This window comes from Euprymna scolopes, chromosome 11, assembly GCF_053919585.1.
Source record: "Euprymna scolopes isolate OS-2025 chromosome 11, ASM5391958v1, whole genome shotgun sequence".
Taxonomy (NCBI): domain Eukaryota; kingdom Metazoa; phylum Mollusca; class Cephalopoda; order Sepiida; family Sepiolidae; genus Euprymna; species Euprymna scolopes.
The window spans coordinates 59,345,678-59,371,322 of record NC_136492.1 but is presented as its reverse complement, the minus strand read 5'-3'; the positions used below and the strand labels follow the sequence as shown (position 1 = coordinate 59,371,322).

The following is a 25,645-nucleotide window of genomic DNA, read 5'->3' as shown; positions in this document are numbered from 1 at the left end:
TAAAGAAAGGGAAATAAGCAAGTAGAGCTGCAAAAGACATAAAAAGTCGAAGTGACATCTGCATGGAAGAAGAGAACTGATGCCTATTATCTATTCTGACTACATCAATCACACAAAGTCTAGCGAGAGATGCGAGTTAACAGTTCCTTAGAGGCCTGATGAAATCAGCTAAAATCATTCATGGCAAAGTCCAAAAGCTAAAAAGGGTGATTTATCTCATGTGACTACAAAACAAAGAATTAACCAAGGCGATCAAGTGAAATAGACAGAGCCAGATATAACATTGAGTACAACATAATCCATAGAAAATGGCTCTATAATAATAAATACGAAATCTACATGAATTAAAATATATATATATATTACAACAAGGCAACGCCGGGCGGTCTGCTAGTATATATATGAGAGAGAGTTCTAAAAGTTTCAAAGATCAGGTTTTTCTCCGTTGGTAATTTATTATTTTTCAAAAAAATAACCATTACAATATGGTTTCGTTCGCTACATCTAAGTCGTCAAAAATATGTCTTTGCTGCATTTTTAGTCATTTACTCCCTAGATGTTCACTTCAAAAACGAAACAAAAAAATTTTCAATGATTTACATAACACACACACACACACACACACACACACACACACACACACACACACACACACACACACTTCAAAACTATCTCCACCGAAAAGTCAAAGCCAATGCTGTGATGCCTGTGCTAAGATTATAGTTGTGTACAGCCTGCATAACTGCCAATGCTAAAAATTCCAGCTGAATAAATTGATAACATAAAATAAAAGGATAAACGTTTCTAATCCTTCAATCAGTATATTTAGTGATGAAAATGTTACTTCATACTCTAGCATAACCAATTAAGGGACAGACTCATTATACAAAGTGTGGATATTTGTTTTTTCACTCCCCCCCCCAAACAAGCTGAGCATGCAGGTCCCCCTCCACGAGTGAATAAATCTGGAAAGAGAATTTTGAGACTAACCAAGATATAGAAGAGGACTGCTATGTTAAGTAAGGTGAATGATGTGAAGGTAAAACATACCTTGTGCGGTGCATGTCATGTGAAGAGACTGTTTTCCTTCGTGCACATTGCCATGATATGCTTAAGGCTGCAAGAAGAAATGGAATCCTTGGACCGACTGCTGTAATTCATCATTAAAGGAAATGATGGCTTTGACAATCATGGTGAAACTGTATGTTAGGAATGTTGACTGCAGTGCGCCAAGTTATGTCTGAGTGATGCGAAAAACTGGATTTGAAAGGTTTTGAATAAATTTACTTTCACCATGACTAGTGTTTGTGCAAAACTTAAGGTATGGTTATTGAGAAAAGTGTGAACAAACTAATGAACAAGAGTGAATTAGTAGGTCCAATCCCTCTTGTCAGGAGACCAGCAACTAGGAACATTACCATTGGAACATAAGTTACTATTTGGGATCATGTCTAACTCAGTTGCTCAACAACCTTCAGGGTACTGAGGGGTGTTGAGCAGCAAGAGGTCTGAATTACATTCAAACTTCTGCATGTTAGTACAATCAGGAAAGTAGGAAAATGGGATGGAATTCCAAAGTCAAGCAGTCCAAGAGAAAAAAATATATTAGAGTAGAAGGCTTTTCAGCATCTTGGGAACTCAACAGTATAGGGGTGGGATTTTGCTGATTGTCAAGTTACTAGGGAAAATGTATATAAAAGGTTACAAGTGGTGCAAGTTCAGAGCACATTCCATTAACGCACTCGCAAAACAGGCTGTAACATTGTAGGATGGGACAAAGTTTGGAACTAGGCCAACAGTTTGGGATCCATAAGATTTGAAACTCTTTTTGACCCTGTCTAAAAGTTAGAGAATAATGGTAGATGCATGAATGAATGATGGCTTCGTAAAGATATAGGATGCTCTCAGGTGAGAGCAATTTTCTGGCAAGATAGAGGGAGCCCACCTTTTTTGCAGCAGACTTGGAAATGTCCTCAATGTATTTGTTCAAATTCAAGTTGCCTGTGGATATTAGGCTAAGTTTGAAAGAAAGGCTTTTAGATAGGATGTAAAAAGTAAATTGATTAACGAAGGAAACCTCCTATGTAAATACCTAGGCATATTTTACATTTGTTCATTGAATCTGCATATTTATAGCTGAAAATGCCATCTAACACTAACAAACTAACTGATTGACAGAACCCCTTTATAGAGATGCGTGGACGCATCTGAAATAAGATGCATCCATTTTCAACTCGACGGTGACTATTTGCATCTTAGAGATTATGTGGCTTAGTATAGTCAGTTATTTCCCCAGAGTAATATTCAAGTTATCTCTATAATTACACTTACAAGAGAATAAACTCTTCCAATTTTGAAGTACAAGAAAACAATGAAAACTTGCACTGTACAACAAAACTTATATGGCAGCACCCACATTGAAGTAGGGGCTCCAACATGTACATGGTTACACAAACAAATTAAAATATTTCAATTTTATAGTTGCATCCTTTAGGCTAGGTTGGTTGGTTGTTTTACGGCATATCAACCTTTTTCAGGTTATTTAATGCCGAATCTAGTTATTTTGAGGAACGATTTTTAATGGAGTATATATTTTTTTTTTAAGTCATTTTCTATTTAACCCATAGTTGGGACCCTAACAGGTACTACCACTCCGGGTCAGAGTGGACCTGGGAGCAATGGCAATTAAAGGGTGGCTCCACACTCCCTAAGGCCCGCAAGGTGGGGCTTCACCATCAGATATAGGTCATATCTAGGACCTTTAGGTTAGGAGCAAGACGTGTAGTATCTGTTCTGATACTACACTTCATCTTTTCTATTCTTGGTTAGTGAAAGAAAAAATCCCAGACTGAGATAATTCAATGATCAAGTCTTAACTATGCTGCACTTCCAACTAATAATTTTTAGGGTTAAATGGCAACACACTGCTGTCAAGACTTGCTACTCCAACATCCAGCTCGAATCAATCCCTGAAAGATCAACACTATATTTAAACTGGAAGCATCTTATTTGCATACAAGGTGACAAGATCGTCAGCATAGAACGGGAAGAAGCAGCCATTTTTTCCTCATTTCTTTTTTTTTTTTTTTGCACCGGATACTATGGGCAGCTGAGACAACAGGTTTGTATCAAATTTTTAGGCATTTAATCATATCTCCCCTACTGATCTCTTGAAATCACTTACGTTAAGTAGTCTCCAACCATCTTGGTTGACGTTCTTTTTTCTGAGGGGGATCTTTCAGCTTCCTATTTGCTCATTATCTCCATTGTTCTTTGGATCCCCACCCCCCAACCCACCTAATGTCAAGATGTCTTGGTACACCATCTACCTCAATATTTTCATGCAACTGTGTTCCAGTAACTGTACTTTTCGCTAGTTGTGTTGTATAGTGAGCCCCAGGTGATTTTACCCACAACTCTCCAAGTCATCTAGATTCCGGCTTGTCAGATTTTTCTATAGACATTAACTCTAGATTGTCGCCATTGGTACTTAATGATCACTATGTGGTATGGTTTCCTCAAGCTGCCCACATTTAGGTGTCATATTAAACAAAAACATTGCTTCTGCATGTAATATTCCTCCTCTCTTTCAGCAATGACTTTCGTAGTTCTGTGGCTCTAATCTACAATACGATTTCTGCTCGGCCGATAAGCTGCTCCATAACACTGGCTGATATTCCACTAATCCGACATTGTCCAAAATATCTCGACTGTCTCACTGCATTCTCCACAGGTTTGCATATGCAGAGAAAATTCCTTCAGTAAACGCCACCTTTAGTTTAGCTTCTATCTTCTGTATCCTGTTGATCCTTCTCCATTAACTGGAGATACACGGTTTCTGTAACTTTGACACCCAACTTCACTTTTGCCAACCAGGCCATTACATCACCTTCTCCACTGAAGGTGATCACATATTACTGCTCACTTTCAGAATTCTCTATTTTACTTTGGTATACAAAACAGTAATTGACCGAAATAGCTTGTTAAATGATCAAATGTTAACAGAGCTGCACTTCCAACTAACAATTTCCAGACCTAAATGTGACACTGCAACATCCAAGTCAAATCAGTCCCTGAAGAATCAAGCTTTTTGTGTATTCAAACCGGACACTACAGGCTGCTGAGAGAACAGATTAGTACAAAATTTTTAGGCGAAATTATAATTTTTCTACAATCCAGAGAACTGTTTTGGAGAATTCGATTTTTCAGATTAAAAACCAACCATGTGTTTAACTGCACAGAAGGGACCTAAAACCTATTTCAAGTTATTCCCCTTGAATGAAAGAACATTTTTTCTGACTACGGTCACTAATTTCCACCCTGATGACCAAATGAAAGAATATGTACAGTTCATAAGTATCTGTGATAGAGTTTAATTTTATATTTTGCCAACATTAAAAATTGACTTTGTTTCTAACTGACCTTTTGGGAAAGTAAATAAATAAGAGCACATCTTAAAATAGACAATACATGAAACTTGTGACGGCGATAACCTCTTGAAAAGTATAACCACTTTAGTAGATTGTACGATATCGTATGAAGGTCGCCAGACCCACAGTAATTTTCCAAACAACCACAGAAGAATGTACTAAATTGAAAATATCAAATTTGTATTAATTGATTCAATCACCTTCTGATTGACTGGAATGGAGGTTACCCAATTGGATATTGCTGTTTATAAAGAGTCAGCTTATAAGGCTGGCAAAATAGCACCCAATAAATTTCATAACGACTAATGAAATATTCTTGGTATGTTAAGTAAAGTTAATAGTTTAAACATACAGTTCATTATTAAAACGTTTAATAACAATTATGATAAGATCACTTGTAAAGTGGATAATGAATCCTATCCGATTTTCTAATTAATATAAATAACACTTGTTTTTTTGTCTAAAACTCATGATATATATTTTGGTTTCATTTTAACACTAGTGGAGGATCCGTATTGAAGACAAGAAATGCGGCAAATGTAACTATGAGCACAGTTGAGGCAAAAGTAAAGATCAGTAGATGTAAGAGAAAATGGCTGGGTTAATCAAACAATCTGATCATCCAAAATCAGGAAGTACTAGAAAAAAAAAAAAATGGAACAAGATGTTTTAGAGACTCATTTAAGACACATACTGACCACAAACAGTGCATCCCACTGAGACAAAATAGTAACCTTTCCAGTTTCTTTTTTATTTTAACATTAGTGGAGGACCTGTATTAGGACAAATGTGGTAGATACAGTATTCATGTAGCAGAATGATAAGAATGGATGACTTGAAACAACGGATCAACAAGTATTTGACGACATTGAACTTGAAGATTATAGCAGTTGCATGATATTGTATTCTACACGAGAAGTTCTTGAAAAATGGCTTGTGTGGATCCTCTCAAATCTTGAACCAGGGAGAAAAGTAGAAATTCAAATACTGTAGTTTTATACTCTGGCTCACACACAAGAAAACCTTGGCCAGGGTTTTAACAAAAATACTTAACGGATAATGGAACGCGCAAGAAACTCAATTAAGGATAGCGGCAACAGCACATAGAGGGTAAAGCAACAGACAGTTTTAATGCTAAAATGTCACTTACTAAAGCTCATCACTCAAGGATGAATGTTAATGAGTGTCAGATGCTGACCATTACTCAGAGGATTAGAAACGATGGACAAAATGGGCAGGATTTGATTATTTAAGACTGCTCAAATATTTGACCTTGAACTTCAACTATCAAGATTGAATTGTAAAATCTATGATGGGAAGAAGCGGGGGGGGAGCAGATAAAAATTGAAAATTTACTACCCCTATATTATGATTGAACTCCGTCTTCAGAAGGAGATATATATATATATATATATATATATATATATATATATATATATATTCCGTCCTTGTTTCATAGATTATTCCCTGTAATCGATTATATGAGGTTCAGTAGTAATATATATATATATATATATATATATATATATATATATATATATATATATATATATAAATAAAAAAAGACATCGATCACTATGACAGTGTGATTATGTTTAGTATCAATCACGGTTATATCATTCAATGATAATTTTGGAACAAACTTAAGTATTTCTGGAGAAGCCGTAACACAAAATGGATCAGGTTCCTAGAAACGATTTCCTTTCATCAGAAAAAGATAGGAATGCAACAAATCTGGGGAAATCCAGAAGAAAACGTGCGAATGGTCGTAGATCATTATAAACAGATGGGAAACTCAGCAATAGAAGCAATCTGAGCAGATCTATATATTATGGTAGTCTAATTGAATAAATGAGATTCATATCCTTTTAGATAATGGTGCAAATTTAAATTTAATGCATTCACATAAACACTCTAGGTTTAAGGCTATTTTTTTTCTATCAAAATGGAAGTTTGCTTTTGATATTAGAATATTAGTTTTTACTATTGATTATTTTATCAGATTTTCCAACTTTAAAAGGCTATTAACTCTAGGCACTAATTTGCTAACATAGGATATGGGCTTTTATAGTATTTGTAATCATTGATCGTTGAATATTTTTTTTCATTTGAATTTCTTTGAATTAAGCCGGATCCGTCATTAATTATATTTTTAAAAAATTTAAAACCAGCCTACTTTATATATTGTACCTTGAAGGCATTTAGTTTAATGTCCATTTAACATGCTGATACCCAAAGCAATGATATTGCTTTTGTTATCTATTTGTTGTTGAATTTACCATCCCTTTCGATATATGATCACGAGGGCTGTGACAACAGCATATTCTTTTCATTGTTTTGACTCGAGTGTGTATCCGTTGATATCTTATATGCTTTTATATAGAGTGATGTGGTTCTCGGTTGATTAACTGTGTCGAATATATACTCGAGAGTCAAAATAATATGCTGTTGTCATAACGCTAATGATAACTAGGGCTATGACAAGAGAATATTCTTTTCATTATTTTGACTCTAGTATATATCAGTTAATGTCTTATGTTTTTAGATAGTGATGTGGTTCTCGATTAACTGTGTCGGATATATACTCGAGAGTCAAAACAATAAGAATATTCTCTTGTCACAGCCCTAATGATCACCCACCAGTTTTCTGGATTTGTATCATCCTATATCTCTAATAAAGGAATTGTTTATAGAAGCTTCGTGTAACCAGGTTTTGCTTCTGGCATCTTCGTTTATACTTTAATAGTTCTATTAAAAGAATTAAAACTAACTGTTAAATATTAAGATTTAGCTTTGCATTTTGAAATTGGTTACTATTCGAATCGATCTGAACTATAAATATTTAAATTATTACAGCACAGATTTGACTGCTGACCGAAAAATATGCAAATGTGCTAGAGGAGATTAACCAATAGAGCTTTACATATTTGCAATAGCATACAATGACAAATTTCAAAATTAGTCGCTTTCTGTTTACTATATACCTACTTTCCAGCTATGCTTCAAGTAATAGTGATACTTTTGTTTTTCTTTTTCCAAGAGTTTCAGAATTTGTTTATCAGCAAAAGTTAGCAAAACAAAAGTCTTAGATTGTGAGTAAGGGATGAAAAACACAGTGATAGACACGTAGTTAGCGATGTCACAGAGTTAATTGTAAATTACAGCTAATTAGAATAGCTAAAACAGTTCCTTTTGAACGTAAAATATTTCTTAATTTCAGAATAGTTATTTTGAAAGAAAAGCATTGAGGAAATGAACGTTAACTCGGTATTAGCATAAGTGTATATATATATATATATATATATATATATATATATATATATATATATATACACACACACACATTAAGATAAGAAAGGATTCTTTAAATGGAGACTATCAAGATAAAAAGCTCAACATTTAAGGTGGAGCACATGCATAAAAAAAATTGACTGATCAAAAGAGTGTGAATATAGATTTATTTATCAGTTCGATAAAGACAGAACATCAATGAGATGAGGGTTTATAGATGCTCTAAAGCATATTTCACGCTCGTCTTCTCTCTGCATAATTTTCTGATACTTCTTTAGGAAATACATGTATGGTTTGACAATCAAAAACTGTCTCCCATAAAAAATTGATATTTCTTTTGGCTTAAAATTCTATTTTAACTATAACTAAAAAAAACTTTAAATAAAAAAAGGTAAAGTTTTATTAAATTTGCTACAATTTAAATAATTTCTAAAAAAAAAAAAAAAAAAAAAAAAAAAAAAAATCCTGATAATGTACATATAAACATTAAATTACGTTATCGTAATAAACACAATTTATGCGTGCTAAGCAGTCTTTACCAAACTGTAAATTTTTTATCTACAAACAGTGGATTTGGACCTGTGGAAAAAATTTGATTTTAATCTAAAAATAGCTGCTAAGGGGTCAAAACTGAAAAAAATTGGAACTTGGCAGGTGTAATGTTGGAGTGCTGAATGTTTTAGTTTTGATCCTAGCTGATGATTAGCATAAGTGTGTATATATATATATATATATATATATATATATATATATATATGTGTGTGTGTGTACACACACATGCATTAAGATAAGAATCCAAGTCTTTTTTAACATTACTATATATCAGGTACAATATAATTATCAATAGGGAATCGGCTCTATAATAATTCGAAATCAGTGTGAATTAAGATATATTTAAGTGTATTTTATGACCGAGCCATTCCAGGGGTACTACTATATATTATGATAATCAATAAAGGATTGGTCCTATAATAACTACGAATTCTGTATAAATTAATACATATTTAAGCATATTTTACAACGGAGCAACGCCGGGCAATCTGCTGGTATATATTTGTTCAATAACACAACTTTTACTGAAAAGTCGAAGCCAATGATGTTAAGATGCCAGTGATAAGATTATAATTGTGTACGGCTTGCATAACTGGCAGTACTAAAAAATCCAGATGAATAATTTGAGAACAGTTCAGCGCTGTAGTAGTAGCCATTACTACTATACAATGTTGTATATGGATATTTATTTCTTTGTATGCAAAGATGACCATATTCGGAAATTTGAATTCTTGCTGACCGATTGTGGGACACTGTCTGGTGACGATTAAGATCGGATTGTTGGTTCCTAATAATTATGAATGCAGTTGTACTCAAAGTATATCCAGTTTATATAGCCATTTTTACTTTAGGTACATTCATGTAAAGAGACAGAATGAGCATCTTAACTACTGGCAATTTTAGGACCTACATTTCATACATCCAGTTCCCTTCACTCCTAACAGATTTCTCTCCAAAACCCAGTTAAAAACTTCCCAACATACTATGCATTCCAGTGCCTATGCTCCCCGCAAGTATGTGCACATACAGATTTCCCAGTAATACATGTATTCAAGCAGAAAACAGTAATTGAACTGATTTCAGGTTGTATACATTGCAACACAATTATGGGTTGGGTCATATTTATGCGAATTTTATATTACATAATATTCAAGTAAAAAAAAAAAAAAAATGTACAAAAAGCGGCTTATTTTGACAACTAAAGTCAATTACAATTTAAGATTTCAATGATGGGTGCAGACTACAGATTTGGTCTGCTGGGTTAGTTTTTTCTGTATCACAACTCGGTTAGATGACGAGTGCATCAACCTTTTTTTTTTTTTATTAAGTACAATACTTAATTTTTTTTTCTTTTAAATGAGGAGTAGAAAACACATTGTGGATGCATTATAGGCAGCTCCCGTTACTCTCGCTTTTCTTTATTTGTCCCTCAGTCCTCATTTTTTAAATGAGTGATTTTTCTGACAAAAGGAAGAAAAAGCTGTATTCTAGGTTTGCAGTATTTTGCGCGAACAGTCGGCAGAGATGGCGGAGATTTTCTGTTTCTATGTCTATCCTTGTAGCCATGTCACTAGTAAGGGTGCTGGAGGTAAACGTTTTATTCCGGGCTGACGTTATCCGCCTGATAGTCAGGGACTCGAACCTTGGATTAAACACTAAGGAGGCTGTCCTATCAGCAGGTGAAAAGTACTGGGGCTGCTGTATTGCCATTTGGTGAATGGATTCTGGACCATGCAGTAGCTTCTGGTGGAGCCTCTCGATGCCACATTAGTGGGTAATTGTTACGGCTTTACCTTATGTTCTACAAAAAAAAAAAAAAAATTTCGTTTCTTTTTCTCTTATTTCCCTCTCTGTCCTGCTCTAAGCAAATCTGACGACCTAGTCCACAAATTCTAAAATTTCATCATGAAAGTTTCAAGAAAAAATACATAATTAAACCCATATCTCCAACTTCCAACAGACCCCTACTACCATGTCTCCAACATCAGGGGTCTACATTCTAACCTTCCAGAGGTTGAAACTCAATTACAGGAGACTAAACCAGACCTTTTATTTTTAAGTGAAACTGGCATTCGACAGGCTATTTCCCTAGATGAGTTTGCAATTAAAGGATACTCTTAACTTCTAAATCTGACCTCCAAAATCGCCATGGGCATGGAATATGTGTCTATATTAAAGATGGCTTTCCATGTGGTACAGACATCTCCAGAGAAGATCCTAACTTACCCTATATGTGCTTTCGGGTTGCATTAACTCACACTACATTTATATTTACTCTCTATCGCCCCGACAACAGCGGAGTTACTATCTTTAAAAGCATATCTGAGAAAATTGACCACGCCCTATCTGCTTATCCTTCAGCTAATATTCATGACTGTGGAGACTTCAATGTTCACAACGTGGAATGGTTGACCCAATCAAACAAGACCGATGATGAGGGGAGGTTCTGTTATGATTTCTCCATTGCTTATGACCTCACTCAGATTGTTCACGAACCCACCCGTGTGCCCGACAATGACGGCCAGTATGCGAGTCTACTAGACCTTTTTCTCAACTTCCCCTGAACTAGGTTCAGTTTCTGTTCTGTCTCCTCTTGGATCTTCCGACCACTGTTATATCAATTAAGATAAAAATAAAATGTAATAAGTCCCCAGACATACCTCTCCATCGTACAGTATATCGATACACTAATGCTGACTGGGATAGCTTCTGTACATTTATATCGGATCTACCTCTGCGTTCCATGTTTAAAAAGGATGTGTCCTCTATAGTATCAGACCTGCCCGAATTGTTAATTGTAGGCATAGACTGATTCATACCATCCAAAAAATTCCAACAAAAACCTAACAGCCAGCCATGGTTCTCCCCAGAATGTGCTGCTGCCATTGTGCACAGAAATCACTTTTTCCATAGCTACCAACGTAATAGATGTACTGAGACTGCCAGCAACCACTGTAAAAGAGTAATAAAAAATGCAAGAGAGCTATATGCTGAGTCCATCAAATCCAGAGTAGCTGAGCAGCGGCTTGGTTCCACCAGCGTAGCAAATAGCAAACAGGATCCTGACCAGAAGTGTGCATTCTATCCTAATCATTGTGCACAGAAATCACTTTTTCCACTGTTTCCAAGGTAATAGATGTATGGAAACTAAAGCCGCTTTCAGGACTGCCAGCAACCATTGCAAGAAAGTAATAAAGAATGCAAGAGTTGTATGCTCAGTCAGTCAAGTCAAAAGTAACTGAGCAGTGGCTTGGTTCCCACCAGTTTTGGCAAATAGCAAACAGAATTCTGAACAGAAGCATGTGCTCTATCCCAACTATCATCAATGGACCTGAGGTAATCTCGTCAGCATCAGACAAAGCCAAACTCCTTGCCAAGAACTTTGCAGCTAATTCTACCCTTTGCGATCAAGGCCGCCAACCCCCAATATTTCCTCCTGTATCAGAAAACACTATGTGATATACATATATCTGTACGTGATGTTGCCAAGCTAATCAAAAACCTTGATTCCAGTAAAGCAACTGGCCCTGATGGTATTCCAATTATAGTACTCAAATAACTTCAACCAGAACTAGCGCCCATACTTACAAAACTGTTTAAACGTTGTCTTAAGGAGAATTGCTTCCCATCACCCTGGAAAATCTCATCAGTATACCCTGTATTTAAGAATTCAGGTGATCGCTCATCCCCCTCTCAGTACAGGCCAATAAGTCTCCTATGCGTCATGAGTAAGTTGCTGGAATCTGTTAAATACAGAAGTAATCAAACATCTCAACAAAAATAACCTTAGTGACACTCAATATGGTTTCCATTCTGATAGATCTACAGCAGATGTGCTTACAGTTATATCTCATAGAATTAGCAAATCTCTCGACGGAGGCAATCTTTCTAGGGAAATTGCCCTTGACATATCTAACGCCTTTGATAGGGTATGGCATAAAGGTTTACTTCATAAGATCTCTAGCTATGGTATAGCTGGAAATTTGTTAATTATTAAATCATTTCTCTCTGATAGGTTCATAAGAGTAGTAGTTGAGGGGCAAAAATCAGAAGCTCACAGTATTAATGCTGGAGTCCCTCAGGGGTCCATCCTGGGTCCAACTCTTTTCCTCATCTACATTAATGATCTTCCAAATCCCATCCTTACATCATTTGTAGACATTTATGCTGACGACACTACCATTTATGGTAGCACATCAAAGACCGTAAACGACCAAGTTCTCTCCGATTCTCTCTCCTATGATCTTGAGCACATGGTACAATGGGGAAAGTAGTGACTGGTTACTTTTAATGCATCTAAAACCAAGCTCCTCTCTTTACATCAACGTTCTGATCCACATCTGGCATCAATTGAAATGAATGGCTCTCGTCTTCAGGAGGCCTCAAGTTTTGACAAGCTTGTGGGCTTGACCTTTACTCCTGATCTTAAATAGAACTTGTACATCAAATCTGTTGCCAAGGCTGCTGGAAAAATGGTGGGATCCTTCTATCGATCCAGTAGATATCTCACTGCTGATGTAATTCTCTATATAAGAGCCAGGTACGTCCAAGGATAGAATACTGTTGCCACATCTGGTCAGGAGCTGCTAGAAAGGACTTGTCCTGCCTTGATAGAGTTCAAAATAGATTTTGTAGCCTCATAGGGGATGTCCTTTTCTCTTCCCTGCAACCTCTTTCTCACAGAAGAGATGTTGCGAGTTTGTCTCTGATGTATCCTTATTTTCATGGAAAGTGTTCGACTGAGCTCCAATCTATGATCCCCCCACCTCGCCAAACTTTCACAAACACTCGTTTAGCTGAAAACAATATCAATAATTCACCCACTATCTGTGCCTAAACCTAAACGTAGATTCCATGAACATAGCTTCTTTCTTAGAACTGCACGCCTGTGGAATTGTCTTCCCTTTTCCTGCTTTCCAGCTGACTACAATATGGTTGTCTTCAAGTCTAACGTAAACAAGTTCTTGATCAGCCGTTCCACTTGTTAACAAATTTACCGAATTTCCATTTACTAATGATTACTATATTGTCCAATTTCTACTGTACACTCTTTAACCCTTATCCTCGAGTGGCTTCTTGGCCTTGATAAGTGGTGATGCCTATGTAAAAAAAAAAAACCCTCGAGATTTGAGCCTTAGTCACTATCGATTGTAACAGTCTGATACTAACAGGATTAGAAATAGTTGCTGCTGTAAGAAATTAAATTTTAATTCATTTGTTTACCTGTATACGATATTGATAATTATTGATCATTAAAACAAATTTGAATGGAAAAAATAAATTTTGCTTTACACTCAAGTGGTAACCATTATTTCCATCCATAGGGAATCCTTGAGAAAGGTATGAATCTACAGGTCCTATTATTTAATCCATAGCTGAAGAGGGTCTCCTGTGCGTAACACAACTAGTCTAGAAAAAAAAAACTTATACTCTTTCCCTGCTTATTCCAGTGATTTTCCCAGTTGCACAAGATTTCTCCGTGCTACTGGAATCAAACAAATGGCTCAGGAAAGGTGCGGTTGCTTCAATGCAAGCACATGAGATGGAAAGGAGGTGTTCTTTCTTTGAATTAAGAAATAATACTGAAAAGTTTAGATTTTATTTGTTTGTTTTATGGCATATCAACGCTTTTGGATCTACTTGATGTCGAATCCAGGGATTTGGGGAAAATTGTTATGCTTCAAATTCTTTATATCTTCAAATATTTATTCATATAGTTTGATTTGGTTGTTTTGTAGAGGAAAAGTTTTGTTTTTGGCATTGCAGAACATAATTGAGTTTTGCAAAGGGAAAGGTAAGAGCAGTAGCATCAATTGTTAAGTGCATGTTTGATAAGGAAGCTAATAACTTTAGACTGGCCTTATCTGGTAGCACCAAGAATATTGAAAGAAACCAGCAGAGGTGCCTAGCCTTACCTGGTTGTAAAATACGCTTAAATATATTTTATTTTATGCAGATTTCATGTATTATTATACTGTCAATTCTCTGTCGATTATTATATATTATATTGGCATTTCAGCCCGGCGTTTGGAGGTGTATGTTGAGCGAAAAAAAAAAAAAAAAGAAAAAAAAAAAGTCAATTTTTTAAAAAACTTTGACCCCTATTTTGACCGCTTAACATTTATTGTTTTGGGCTCAAATCAAGTTATTAAGTTAGATCCATGTCCAAGGAACCCATATCTAAAATTTCAAGTGTTTAGACCCAAAATTGTCAGAGGAGTTTGGTAGAGTTCTCAAAGGTCAAATCGTTGAACTTTAACCCCTTAATCACCAAATTTCTGGCTGAAAACCGATCACATCGATTTTCCCAAATCTCAGTACCCTGTATATCAAATTTCGAGTCTAGACTAAAAATTGACAGAGTTATTGCGTAGGGAAATGTACACACAGATACACAGACGCGTTCACTTTTATAGATCTATAGATTGTACCCAATATATAGAAGTTATTTCAAAAGAAAAAAAAAAAACTTGAATGCCATTAGCTAGAATCGACACTGAAACCAAAACTATGAATTCTTGGTAAAATTATTACAAGATTCAGGCAAGCAAGTCCGGACGGTCCATAGAGTTTTGTAATTAAAATTTTACATTCTTTAATAGCCTTTGAGATTAATGTCATACAGTTATTAAGTTATTTGTATACAATTAAACATGTAATTTCACTCATAAATTTGGATAAGTTCATAGTTTTACAACTGTAGTTCTCTAAATTACAAGAATCCAACAAGATTTTGACTTTGCATAGCCTATCACAAAAACTACTGTAATATCTATTAAGCCAAACACACAAAATGGAATAAGATTTGAAATGTTAGACATTTACATATAGTTTTTGCACTTTTAAATGTTTGTAATGAACCAAACACTTTCAGACGTTGAGATCATTTATGTCATTTAAAACAACTTACATGACCTGGTCTCTTTGAAATTAAGCTTTTTAAGTCTAATATAATAAAAAATAAAATGTTTTCATTTGTATTTTATTGAACTTCATGCATATGTTCAAGACCCCCCCCCCCCGAAACTGGGTCACGTGCATGGAAAGCTTAGATAAAGCTAGACTGGAGGAAGGGTGGGGTGGGGTTCAAGACATTACTTTTGTAAAAGTTTGTAAACAATGAAGTCAAAAAAGTTGTGATAGAATATTATAAGAAATTCCAAATAATTAAAAAAATAAAATAAAAATTCAGTACATGGTCAAAGATAGAAATCGTTTAAAAAAACTTGGGCTATCAAGTGTGAACAATATATTGCACAGTAGAATATATGTTAAAATTAGTGTTACAATGTCTTTTTACCATAACTTTTTAGATATATTTATCTGTTATCTCATGTTATACTGTGTGAAGATATATATAATAGAAAAAAATACAAGGTAAATCCAATAACCCCTCCCCATTGGTGGGATTTTAAGTGTTCAATTGCTTGAAGATAACAGTAGGAGGAAAACATAAAAATATGTAACAATGGGCGTTTCTAAAATACTTTGGTTTCAGTTTTGTTGACGTTTGAAAATTGTCATATCAACTACACAAAATCTGGGACATTTTTAGTGACACCCAGTGGTGAAGTGGTTATTTTTCCTACCACTGTTTTCTGACAGCAGTTGAGTGCTTAAAACTTTACAAACATCTCTCACACACACACACACACACACACACACACACACACACACACACACACACACACACACAGGCAAATGAGCTACACAAACGTTTGCATTTCATTATAAAATTTATGAGCAAATTTTTTATATATGCTTAAAGTTTTTATCGCTGACATTAAAAAATTCAAAGAGACCTAGGGTTGGCTTCAGAAGGAGTGCTACGATTTTGTACCCTTATATCACCGCCCCCCCCCCCTGCTGTACTACTTTATTTGGTCATACGTTGAGAACAACACCAAAGCCATCTGCCGAGTATTCGCTGAGCTCCCACTAGCACTTGTGGAAAAGGCGTGCTCCCAGTTCCGGACCCACAGAGAGGCGGTAATGGAGGCTGAAGGCAACTACATTGAATAGATATTAGTTCTACTATATAAAGTTACCTGAATTGATTTTTTTTTTTAAGTTTTAAAATAAAGCTGTAGTGTATTCTCTAGGGTAACAATTTTATTGTTCTATCCTGTAAGCTGCAATTTGCAATTAGTTTACTGATATTATTTACTATATTATACTTTTATTAGTCTTTCTGCACGTTGCTGACCCATTATTTTTGTTTCAAAGTGTAGAAATAGTCAAAGGTAAAGAAAGCAAATAAGATTATGATAAAAAGAAAATATAATAATTTTAATACCCATACCTATAGAATGAAAGATCAAAGCAGAAAGCGACTCAGTTTTCTTTTTATTTGTCTTCATATTTAACTGCCTTTGCAAACAATTTCCGATTCGAATAATGGGCGACTCAATGTGTCGTTTTCTAGTTACATTATATATATATATATATATATATATATATATATATATATATATATATATATTATATATGCGTGTGTGAGAATGCGTGAGGACACTTCTCAACCTACATAGTCAACAAATTTTTTTATCTACATCCTTGAAATTTGGTATATAGTGTATTCAGACACGTGGAAAACTTGATCAGTTTTCATCCGGAGAAAAGGGCTGCTAATGGGTCAAAATTAAGAAATTGGTACGTAAGAGTCATGGGATTTTTATCTGTCTGCAAGCTGATTCACAACTATGTATGAACGAATCGTTTACATTGACTGACTGTCTAGCTTTTCAGTTTCGATCTTAAGTTTTTTTTCTTAAACTGTTTAGAAAAATATATAATTACCATGTCCCAGTTTTTTTTTTAACACCAAGTACATCATATATATATATGTGTGTGTGTGTGTCAGGTCATGTCATATGCTACTGGTACCATGTAACCCAGTACTACCTGCCTCATAGTCGGGTCACCGGCGACTAAACTAGTTCCCCCACCAAACTTGTTTAGTGAGGAGGGTGGCTAGTCTCCTTGCAGGATTAAAAACAAGACCTTCCAAAGGGCGAATGAACCCTTTTTCGGGGTCAACAGCTTACTAGCACCGTGTGTGTTTGTGTGTATGTATGTGTGTGTTGGGGTGAAGGCTTACGTTCGAAGAGAAGCAAATCTGATTTTAAAAAAACCATAAAGTGGGAGACCAGTACCCGCATTAAGCTGGTCTACAGTTTAACTTGCTGCTGGATCTCAACATTTTGAACTGAGAGAGACTTAGCTGTCGTACAAAGCTAAGACTAACATCTGTGTATAGATACTCCCTCAGAGATTTGTCTATAAAAATGGTCCTGTGGCGATGGAAGTCATTTTTGGGCTCATGGACTAAGTGTCTGGGGTAGTGCCACTCGTCTGACAAGACATTGCAATCATATATATATATATATATATATATGCGTGCGTGTTGATTTTTTAACCATATTCGATATTAGCGTCCTATTCCTAGGAGATTACGGAAGTAGTTTGCCCTTATAAAACAGTTATAAGTGTACAAGTTTCACTGCACTTCCCTGATCTCCAAGAAAGGAGGCGCTAATATATACCGAATATTTAATGATTAAGGGAAAAAAAATGGCATAACTAAAGCGATATTAACACAATTTCAACTGGTGTCCATAGCGTAACAGTATATGCACACGGTCATGGTACCTATGGTTCGTTATAGTGCTAGAACAGTTGAACTATGCTGACGAGCTGTACAGTGAAACTTGTACATAGATAACTTCAATATATATTGAACGAAAGATGAGGAATAAGAGTTATTACTTTATATGAAGACAATAAGTAAAAGGAGGAAAAATTGAAATCCTATGTAGGCAATGGCATTTCGAAGTTAAATGCTTATGAGAGAAGGGACAGAGTTATACAAGATGCAAATATAGAAAAACTGGCTTGATAACATTTAAATCTGAAATGAGAATGAAGGAATAGGATAATATGGTATAAAGTAATTAAAAGTAGGTACAACATAAAAGATAAATCGGAAGGGTAGTACCTATGTAGGTAACAGTACAAAAAATATATAAGCTATTTATGAAAAAATAGGGGTCATTAAAGAAGAGCCAATAATAAAAGGAAATGAGAAGTGGAGAAAGGAGAGGTTGGTTGTTTTTGTTTTACGGCATATCAACCCTTTTCAGGTTATTTAATGCCGAATCCGGTGATTTTGAAGAAAATTTTTTTAATAGAATATATTTGTTTTTGCAAGTTGGTTTCTATTTAACCCATAGTTGGGACCCTAACAGGTACTACCACTCTGGGTCAGAATGGACCTGGGAGCAATGGCAATTAAAGGTTGGCTCCACACTCCCCAAAGCCCGCAAGCTGGGGTCTCACCATCGGATATAGTTTAAGGTCATAAGAAAGGAGAGGAGATAGAAACAGTAAATAAGGGATACAGAAATATACGAAAATAGATAAAAATAAGAGGATCTGAAAATGAAGGAAATGGATTAGAAAAATATTAAAAATATCAAAATATTCCTATTTACTTGCCTCTCCACGAGGACAGAGTTACACACCAGGTCGGTTTTTAATACGGGGAAAATCTAGCTAAAAAAAAAAAATAAATAAAAAAAAAATAGAAAAAAAAAAAATAAATAAAAAAAAAATAGAAAAAAAAAAAAGAAAAAAAGGGCACTCTGGATAGGAACAAAAACAAAAATTCCCTCAATCTAAGACTTCTCCACCGATTGAGATCAGAAAAGGTGAAATACTGCATGACAACAGATACTACACTTTGCTCCTAAAATGCTATTAAGATTGTTTTTCTATTTTTGCATAATTCTGTTTTTTTTGTTTTTTTTGAGAAGCATTTAGCTTCGAAATGCCATGACCTAAAAGTTTTTTTTCCCCTTAATTTTCAACTTTACTTTTCCTTATTGTTCTAATGATAAAATTAGATGTAATTTACCCCTCATCTTTAATATTGCTTGCTCCTCTTAATAGTGTTGAGCTTTTCTTTATAAGTTTTGCTTTGTTAAAGATTTAGTCTTTGATGACTCACACACATCCTGGAAGTTTTCCAACCTTAAAAGAAAATTTAATCCAAAGATTTTCGTTGGAAAATTATTTTGCTAAGTCAATCTCTTGCAATCAGTTTGCTCCCAAGAATCTACACTAGTCCTAACATATATATATATATATATATATATGTGTGTGTGTGTGTGTGTGTCCAACTAATGTGAGAAATATTTGATGATGTCAAATAATTTTAATCAGAAATGAATAGAAATGCAATTGATTTCTGAAAATTGTTAAATCGTTTTTGGTGTTTCCCATAAAATCATTATGAACTAGTCAAGTTTCCTTTTATCATATTTAGCTTTATGCTATTGAAAGAATGATATTGAACATGAAATCCAATTTGAAAATTTCCATTAAACGTTTTTCCGTTTTGAGGAATCGAAATAAGAGGGATGAGTGTCAAAGATAATTATGCCAGATTTTTTTTTTTTTTTTTTTTTTTGAATGGCGAATAAAGAGTCACTGAGCATAAAAATGTGGGAGCGGATTAAAAGATACAAATTAAAAAAATATATATATAGAAAATAAATTAAGTACAGATTTAAGTATAAAGTGAATGGTCTATTAAAACAATTAGGAAAAAGTATATTCATGTTGAAGACGTTTTAATGGGAGGGGGCTATTATAAAATAAATCAGATAACCATATCACATCGGGTCACCAATTTAATAGGAACCAATCTTGACAGACTACAAGACCAACTAAAATCTGATAAGGATCAAACGAACGAAAAAGAAGGCCCCTCTACAAACACTAGAGATATATTTAAGTAATATGCACTGTTGGGGGTAGGTTGCCGAAAGTTAAAATAAATGTAGTAATAATACAACCAAAAGTATTTTTTCAGCAATATATCTTCAAGTGAAAATGGTCTTGCCCGTTGATAAGTTGACAGGGGCAGAAGAGAGGAAGTCTTTCTTTATGGGTGCCTGGAAGCTATCTCCTCTCCTGCAAATTCCTAAAGATTTGGATTTAGTCCTTCAAAAGATGGTCAGAATTACTATGCCCAGGAGTTTGATTATCATGTGACCAAACAACTTCAATATGGCTGCTCTATGCAAGAGAAAAATGTTAACTGCTATAACCTAAGTTAGCAACAGATTTTGAACAAAAATTTACAAAACTAATTCTGAATTACATTGGATTTTGATACTATTTTAATTGTTTTTCTGTTTAGGATATTTATTCAACTAAAAAGAAAAAAAAAAAAAAAAAATTAAGTTTTCCTTGTCAACTTTTCTCAATTTTTTTTTTATTAATAAAATACTTAACATGTAAATAGAAACCTCAGCTTGTTTATCATATTTCAAAGAATTCAAGAAATATTTCGGGCAGATATGGGATGGAATCGGGAAGGCATGGGAAGTTTACTTACCATTCAGAGTGGAGCTTTTTAATTACAGATAATTAATATCAGGAAGTTTTTATTTATAAATTGTATTTTGGTAAATTCTGAACTAAGTATTTCATGAAGCTGTTTATACAATTTAATTTTTCATTCATTCAGATCACGTAAACCTTATAATGGTTTATGCTAAAAATGATCCGGTTTTAAAAGAATGTTTATTACATCCGAAATTGAAGACAAATTTTATTTTAAAAAACTCGAATAAAAAGTTGACCCTATAATGAATTGATTTAGAGTGTAAATCAAATAAAAGATATTTAAAATCTAACAAAACAGACTCAAAGAAATTCACAAAGATCAAGCATCAGAAAGCAAGGCATCAATTCATGGTCCAGTGTTGAAAAGGCAATTTAGATTCATTTTATACATCTTCAAACGTTAGAGTACGTCATTATATTCATATTCTTCAGACGACTGTTCTCATTTTCAGGTGCATCTTGTCGAACTCTGGAATTAGAACAGAATTTCTAATGGAACCATTTATGTACTTCATTGGGGGGGGGGGGGGTTAGCATGCTCTCATTTCGTCATAACTAGATAGAAGTCCTAACTATTTCGCACCCACAATGAGAATTGAACATTCAACCATCAAGAGATGGTAACTTTTACAATTAATTTTTCCAAGTACTCTAACCACTATGCCATGAGTCCTTTCAAACACTTCTAGTACTAATTTAAGGAGCTTTAAACCTATTTTATTTCTAGTTATATAACTAGATATTATTGTTTGCTTATTACTGTATATTATTTATAATTAACAGTTTTCATGTTAAATTCTTTACTAGGTCTACTTAGTAATTGATTGCCTACCAGTATATGTGCTGCTTATTTGAGTAGTCTTACATAGACCAAAATATTGTGAAAATGACATTCAAGAGGAGAACAGTAGTCCGAAGAATCTAAATATGAATAACTAATTCTGATCTCAAAGATTCAGAAACGTAATTATATTGTTTGCAGTTTTTAATTGAGGAAAACATCCAATATTTATCAAATTTCTCAATTCTCATAGCATTACCTTGTCTATAGGACTTAGATGAAAAAATAAAATCATAAATTTAAAATCTCCAAAATACAAAGATGTATTACATTTAAGCTTGGTTAGCAAGTGCCTTGTACAGTCACAAAAATCGACTTGCCAATCTCAATATTACAGTTTAATTTTCAAGTTTGGACACTGGTACACAGACCTGAGTGCATTATTCCATATCGAGCTATTCAGGTTTTACAACTGGACACTAGTAACAAATGGCATCATTGTAAGTTACATATTTGTCTTTTGAAGGCAAGATATAGAGGAAGCGGAGAGAGACTTCAGATGAGATTATATTAACGAGGAGGGGTAAAAGTGAACTAGAACTATCAATAATTATGTGATGTAGGAAGACGTGTACAGAAACAGATGGGAGGTGATGATCATTCAAATTTGGGGTGGCAGGAGGGGCACAACCAATCATCTTTAAACTATTTCCCCTTTCTCATGATATTTCTTAGCATTAGGACTTGGTCCTAAGCCATACAATTTAGGAGTTGGCTGAACAGAGATTTGTATGAACATTTTTTTTTATTTATTTCAATGAGATATGAACATTTTTTTTTATTTATTTCAATGAGATATGAACATTTTTTTTTATTTATTTCAATGAGATATGAACATTTTTTTATTTATTTCAATGAGATATGAACATTTTTATTTATTTATTTCAATGAGATATGAACATTTTTATTTATTTATTTCAATGAGATATGAACATTTTTTTATTTATTTCAATGAGATATGAACATTTTTTTATTTATTTCAATGAGATATGAACATTTTTTTTTATTTCAATAAGATATGAACATTTTTTTTTTATTTCAATGAGATATGAACATTTTTTTTTATTTCAATAAGATATGAACATTTTTTTTTATTTCAATAAGATATGAACATTTTTTTATTTCAATAAGATATGAACATTTTTTTTTATTTCAATAAGATATTGAAATAAAAAAAAATGTTCATATCTTATTGAAATAAAAAAAAAATGTTCATATCTTATTGAAATAAAAAAAAAATGTTCATATCTTATTGAAATAAAAAAAAAATGTTCATATCTTATTGAAATAAAAAAATATGTTCATAAGATATGAACATTTTTTTATTTATTTCAATAAGATATGAACATTTTTTTATTTATTTCAATAAGATATGAACATTTTTTTATTTCAATAAGATATGAACATTTTTTTATTTCAATAAGATATGAACATTTTTTTATTTCAATAAGATATGAACATTTTTTTATTTCAATAAGATATGAACATTTTTTTATTTCAATAAGATATGAACATTTTTTTATTTCAATAAGATATGAACATTTTTTTATTTCAATAAGATATGAACATTTTTTTATTTCAATAAGATATGAACATTTTTTTTATTTCAATAAGATATGAACATTTATCTTATTGAAATAAAAATTTTCATGTCTACCTTGGTAATATCACTGGGCAGGAACTACTTTCCTATGCACAAGGACTAATATCTTGGCATAGGAATACACAGGACACAGAACACTTCACAATAAGGCTAACACGTGTTTTTATGCATCCTTGTATAAACGTATAAACATTAACAAATCAGTTGACCGTTACTATTTACTACACTACAACCTCGCTTTGTAAATAGATATTTTAAGAAATATGTACGGTTTATTTTTAAACAATTTTCACCAAATTAAACAAAAAGTTAAAACTAGGCCAGTAAAGATGTTGGGAAGGGTTTAATCGGTTTATACAGTACAAGTTTTTTTTTTCTTCAGGTATCGAATAAATCTGCTTTTATTGTTAACGTTAACATTGTGAGGAGATATAGCCAAAAATAAATAGAATAGGGAGTTAGTATCAATAAGTTGAAGAGTGTCTCTTCCTGTAAAGTTTGATAAGTTTTTTTTTTTTGTTTTTTTTTTTAATGGAACAAAATGTAAGCCAATTTCTGTAAAATCACTTACCCAACTTAAAATGAACTGTTTCTGTCAAACACCTTGAACGAGAACAAATGAAGGGGGGGGGGGGCAGGAGATCGCTTTCATTTTACATTGGGGATTTAAATAAACGGGCATATTTACTCCCCCTCCAAGTACTCAAAGTTTGGTTGCGTTTTGTTTTATGGCATACTTCAGGCAGCCACGTAACTCATTTCCCTTATTGTCTTTTGGTCCTCATATTCCATAAAGTGAGAAGAATTGCCGTTTACTGGCTCAGAATCTTCCCATCTTATTACCTAATGTATGACCTTAAAGTATATCTTTTTTATTAAAAAAAAAAAAAAAAAGTCCTTATAGCAAGTTACTTCATGTCTTGTACGGAGAGATGTCCAAAAATGTACACACACACACACACACACACACACACTTTCCGGGTAATTTAGTGCTGAATCCAGTCATTTTGGTAAAAAAATATGCTTAAATTTCTTCATATCTTCAAATATTTGTTGGCATTTTCAGTAACTAGTAGTTGAAGATATAAATTTATGTGTATATCATGTTTGTAGGTTTATATTTTGCAAATAGATTATCTGAAAACAATAGAGTTCCATATACGGTTTAAACATGATCTGACCAACACTACCATTCCAGCTTTGAATCAACTTGGAATAATGGCAACAAAAGGAAAACTCCATATCTCTTAGAGTTCCTAAACTGGAGTCTGATTACTGGATTACAAGTATGGAACGCGAAAAAGAAATCGACCTAGACAAATAAGATTAAAAAATAAGACTAAAAGCTAAGCATTAAAATCTTGGATATAACATGAAAGTGTATCCAGATCTACACAAAGTATTAAATGAAAGCTATGAATAAAAATCTTTATCAACATAAATAGCTCCAACATTAAAAATATAGTTAATATGCCATAAAAACAAGCCGAGCATGCGAGGTCTCCCTCCGAGTGAAAAATTTACTTTCACAATGACTAATATTTGTGCAAAATTTCCAAAAATCCAAAGTGTGGTTATTGAGAAAGTGCAAACAGACGAATGATTTGGAACAATTTTATTCCTATAATGCTCTCTGGGAGGGGCAACCAGAGTTATCTCGGAAAATCTGTTCTCGCAAAAATTTACTTTTACCATGACTAATGATTGTGCAAAATGTTTTAAAATCCGAAGCATGGTTATTAAGAAAAGCGCAACAAACGAACGGGAGTGAATTATTAGGACCAATCACTCCTTTGTCGAGGGACCAATTAAATGTTTTAATCTAGGATTGTGATGACGAAATGCAAATGTCGTTTAAAGGCGACATGTGGCCATTGAATAAATGGCCAAATGAAAGGAATGTGCGTTTGAGATATTCCCTTTTATCAGATTCTTAGCCATCAATTCCAAGAGGCTCAACTCCTTTTTGCAGAGAAAGAGTAAAAAAAAAAATAAATAAATAAAAGATAAGCATGCAGTAGTTAATTATTTCTACACTCCCCATTGACCCATAAAGGATTTCCATTTCCCAAAATGGGTGTCAACATGTTCTCGCAAAGAATATTAATGTAGGTGGTTCATCAAATATCTTCAGTTTACGTTCCTTTTGTAAATTAAATTTTCATTCATAAAATTGTAAATAAAAATACTTTTCTCTTTTACATGTGAACATACCTTGGAGGGCTTCGAATCCTATGGGAGGAGGTCTTGCAGGAATAATCTCATCAGAAGCAGGTGCAACTGCTGCAATGAAAAAAAAAATACATCAACATAAAATTCAGGTAACAAAATACATCTTTAAAGAAAGAGGAAAATCATGTCTATTAAAAAGAGAACAGCACAAGAGATCAAGTAACGGAAAATTTTAAATTTGCACACATAATGCACTTCTTCAGGGGGGAGACTGGATTCTCCCTTCCTCCCACACACTTTAAAGGTCGGTATTTTGTAAGCATTTATGCTATTCTTGAAATG

General features: G+C 33.7%; 1 protein-coding gene across 13 annotated transcripts in view; it reads right to left on the bottom strand.

The window, feature by feature from the left end:
* Window positions 1-25,645, bottom strand: part of LOC145287867 (anoctamin-4-like) — a 746,862-nt gene that overhangs the window by 431,635 nt on the left and 289,582 nt on the right. For all 13 annotated transcript variants that reach the window (XM_080135748.1, XM_080135749.1, XM_080135750.1 and 10 more), the window contains exon 2: window positions 25,346-25,414. In XM_080135748.1, the coding sequence (XP_079991874.1) occupies window positions 25,346-25,414 (69 nt within the window). The remainder of the gene's footprint in view (window positions 1-25,345; window positions 25,415-25,645) is intronic.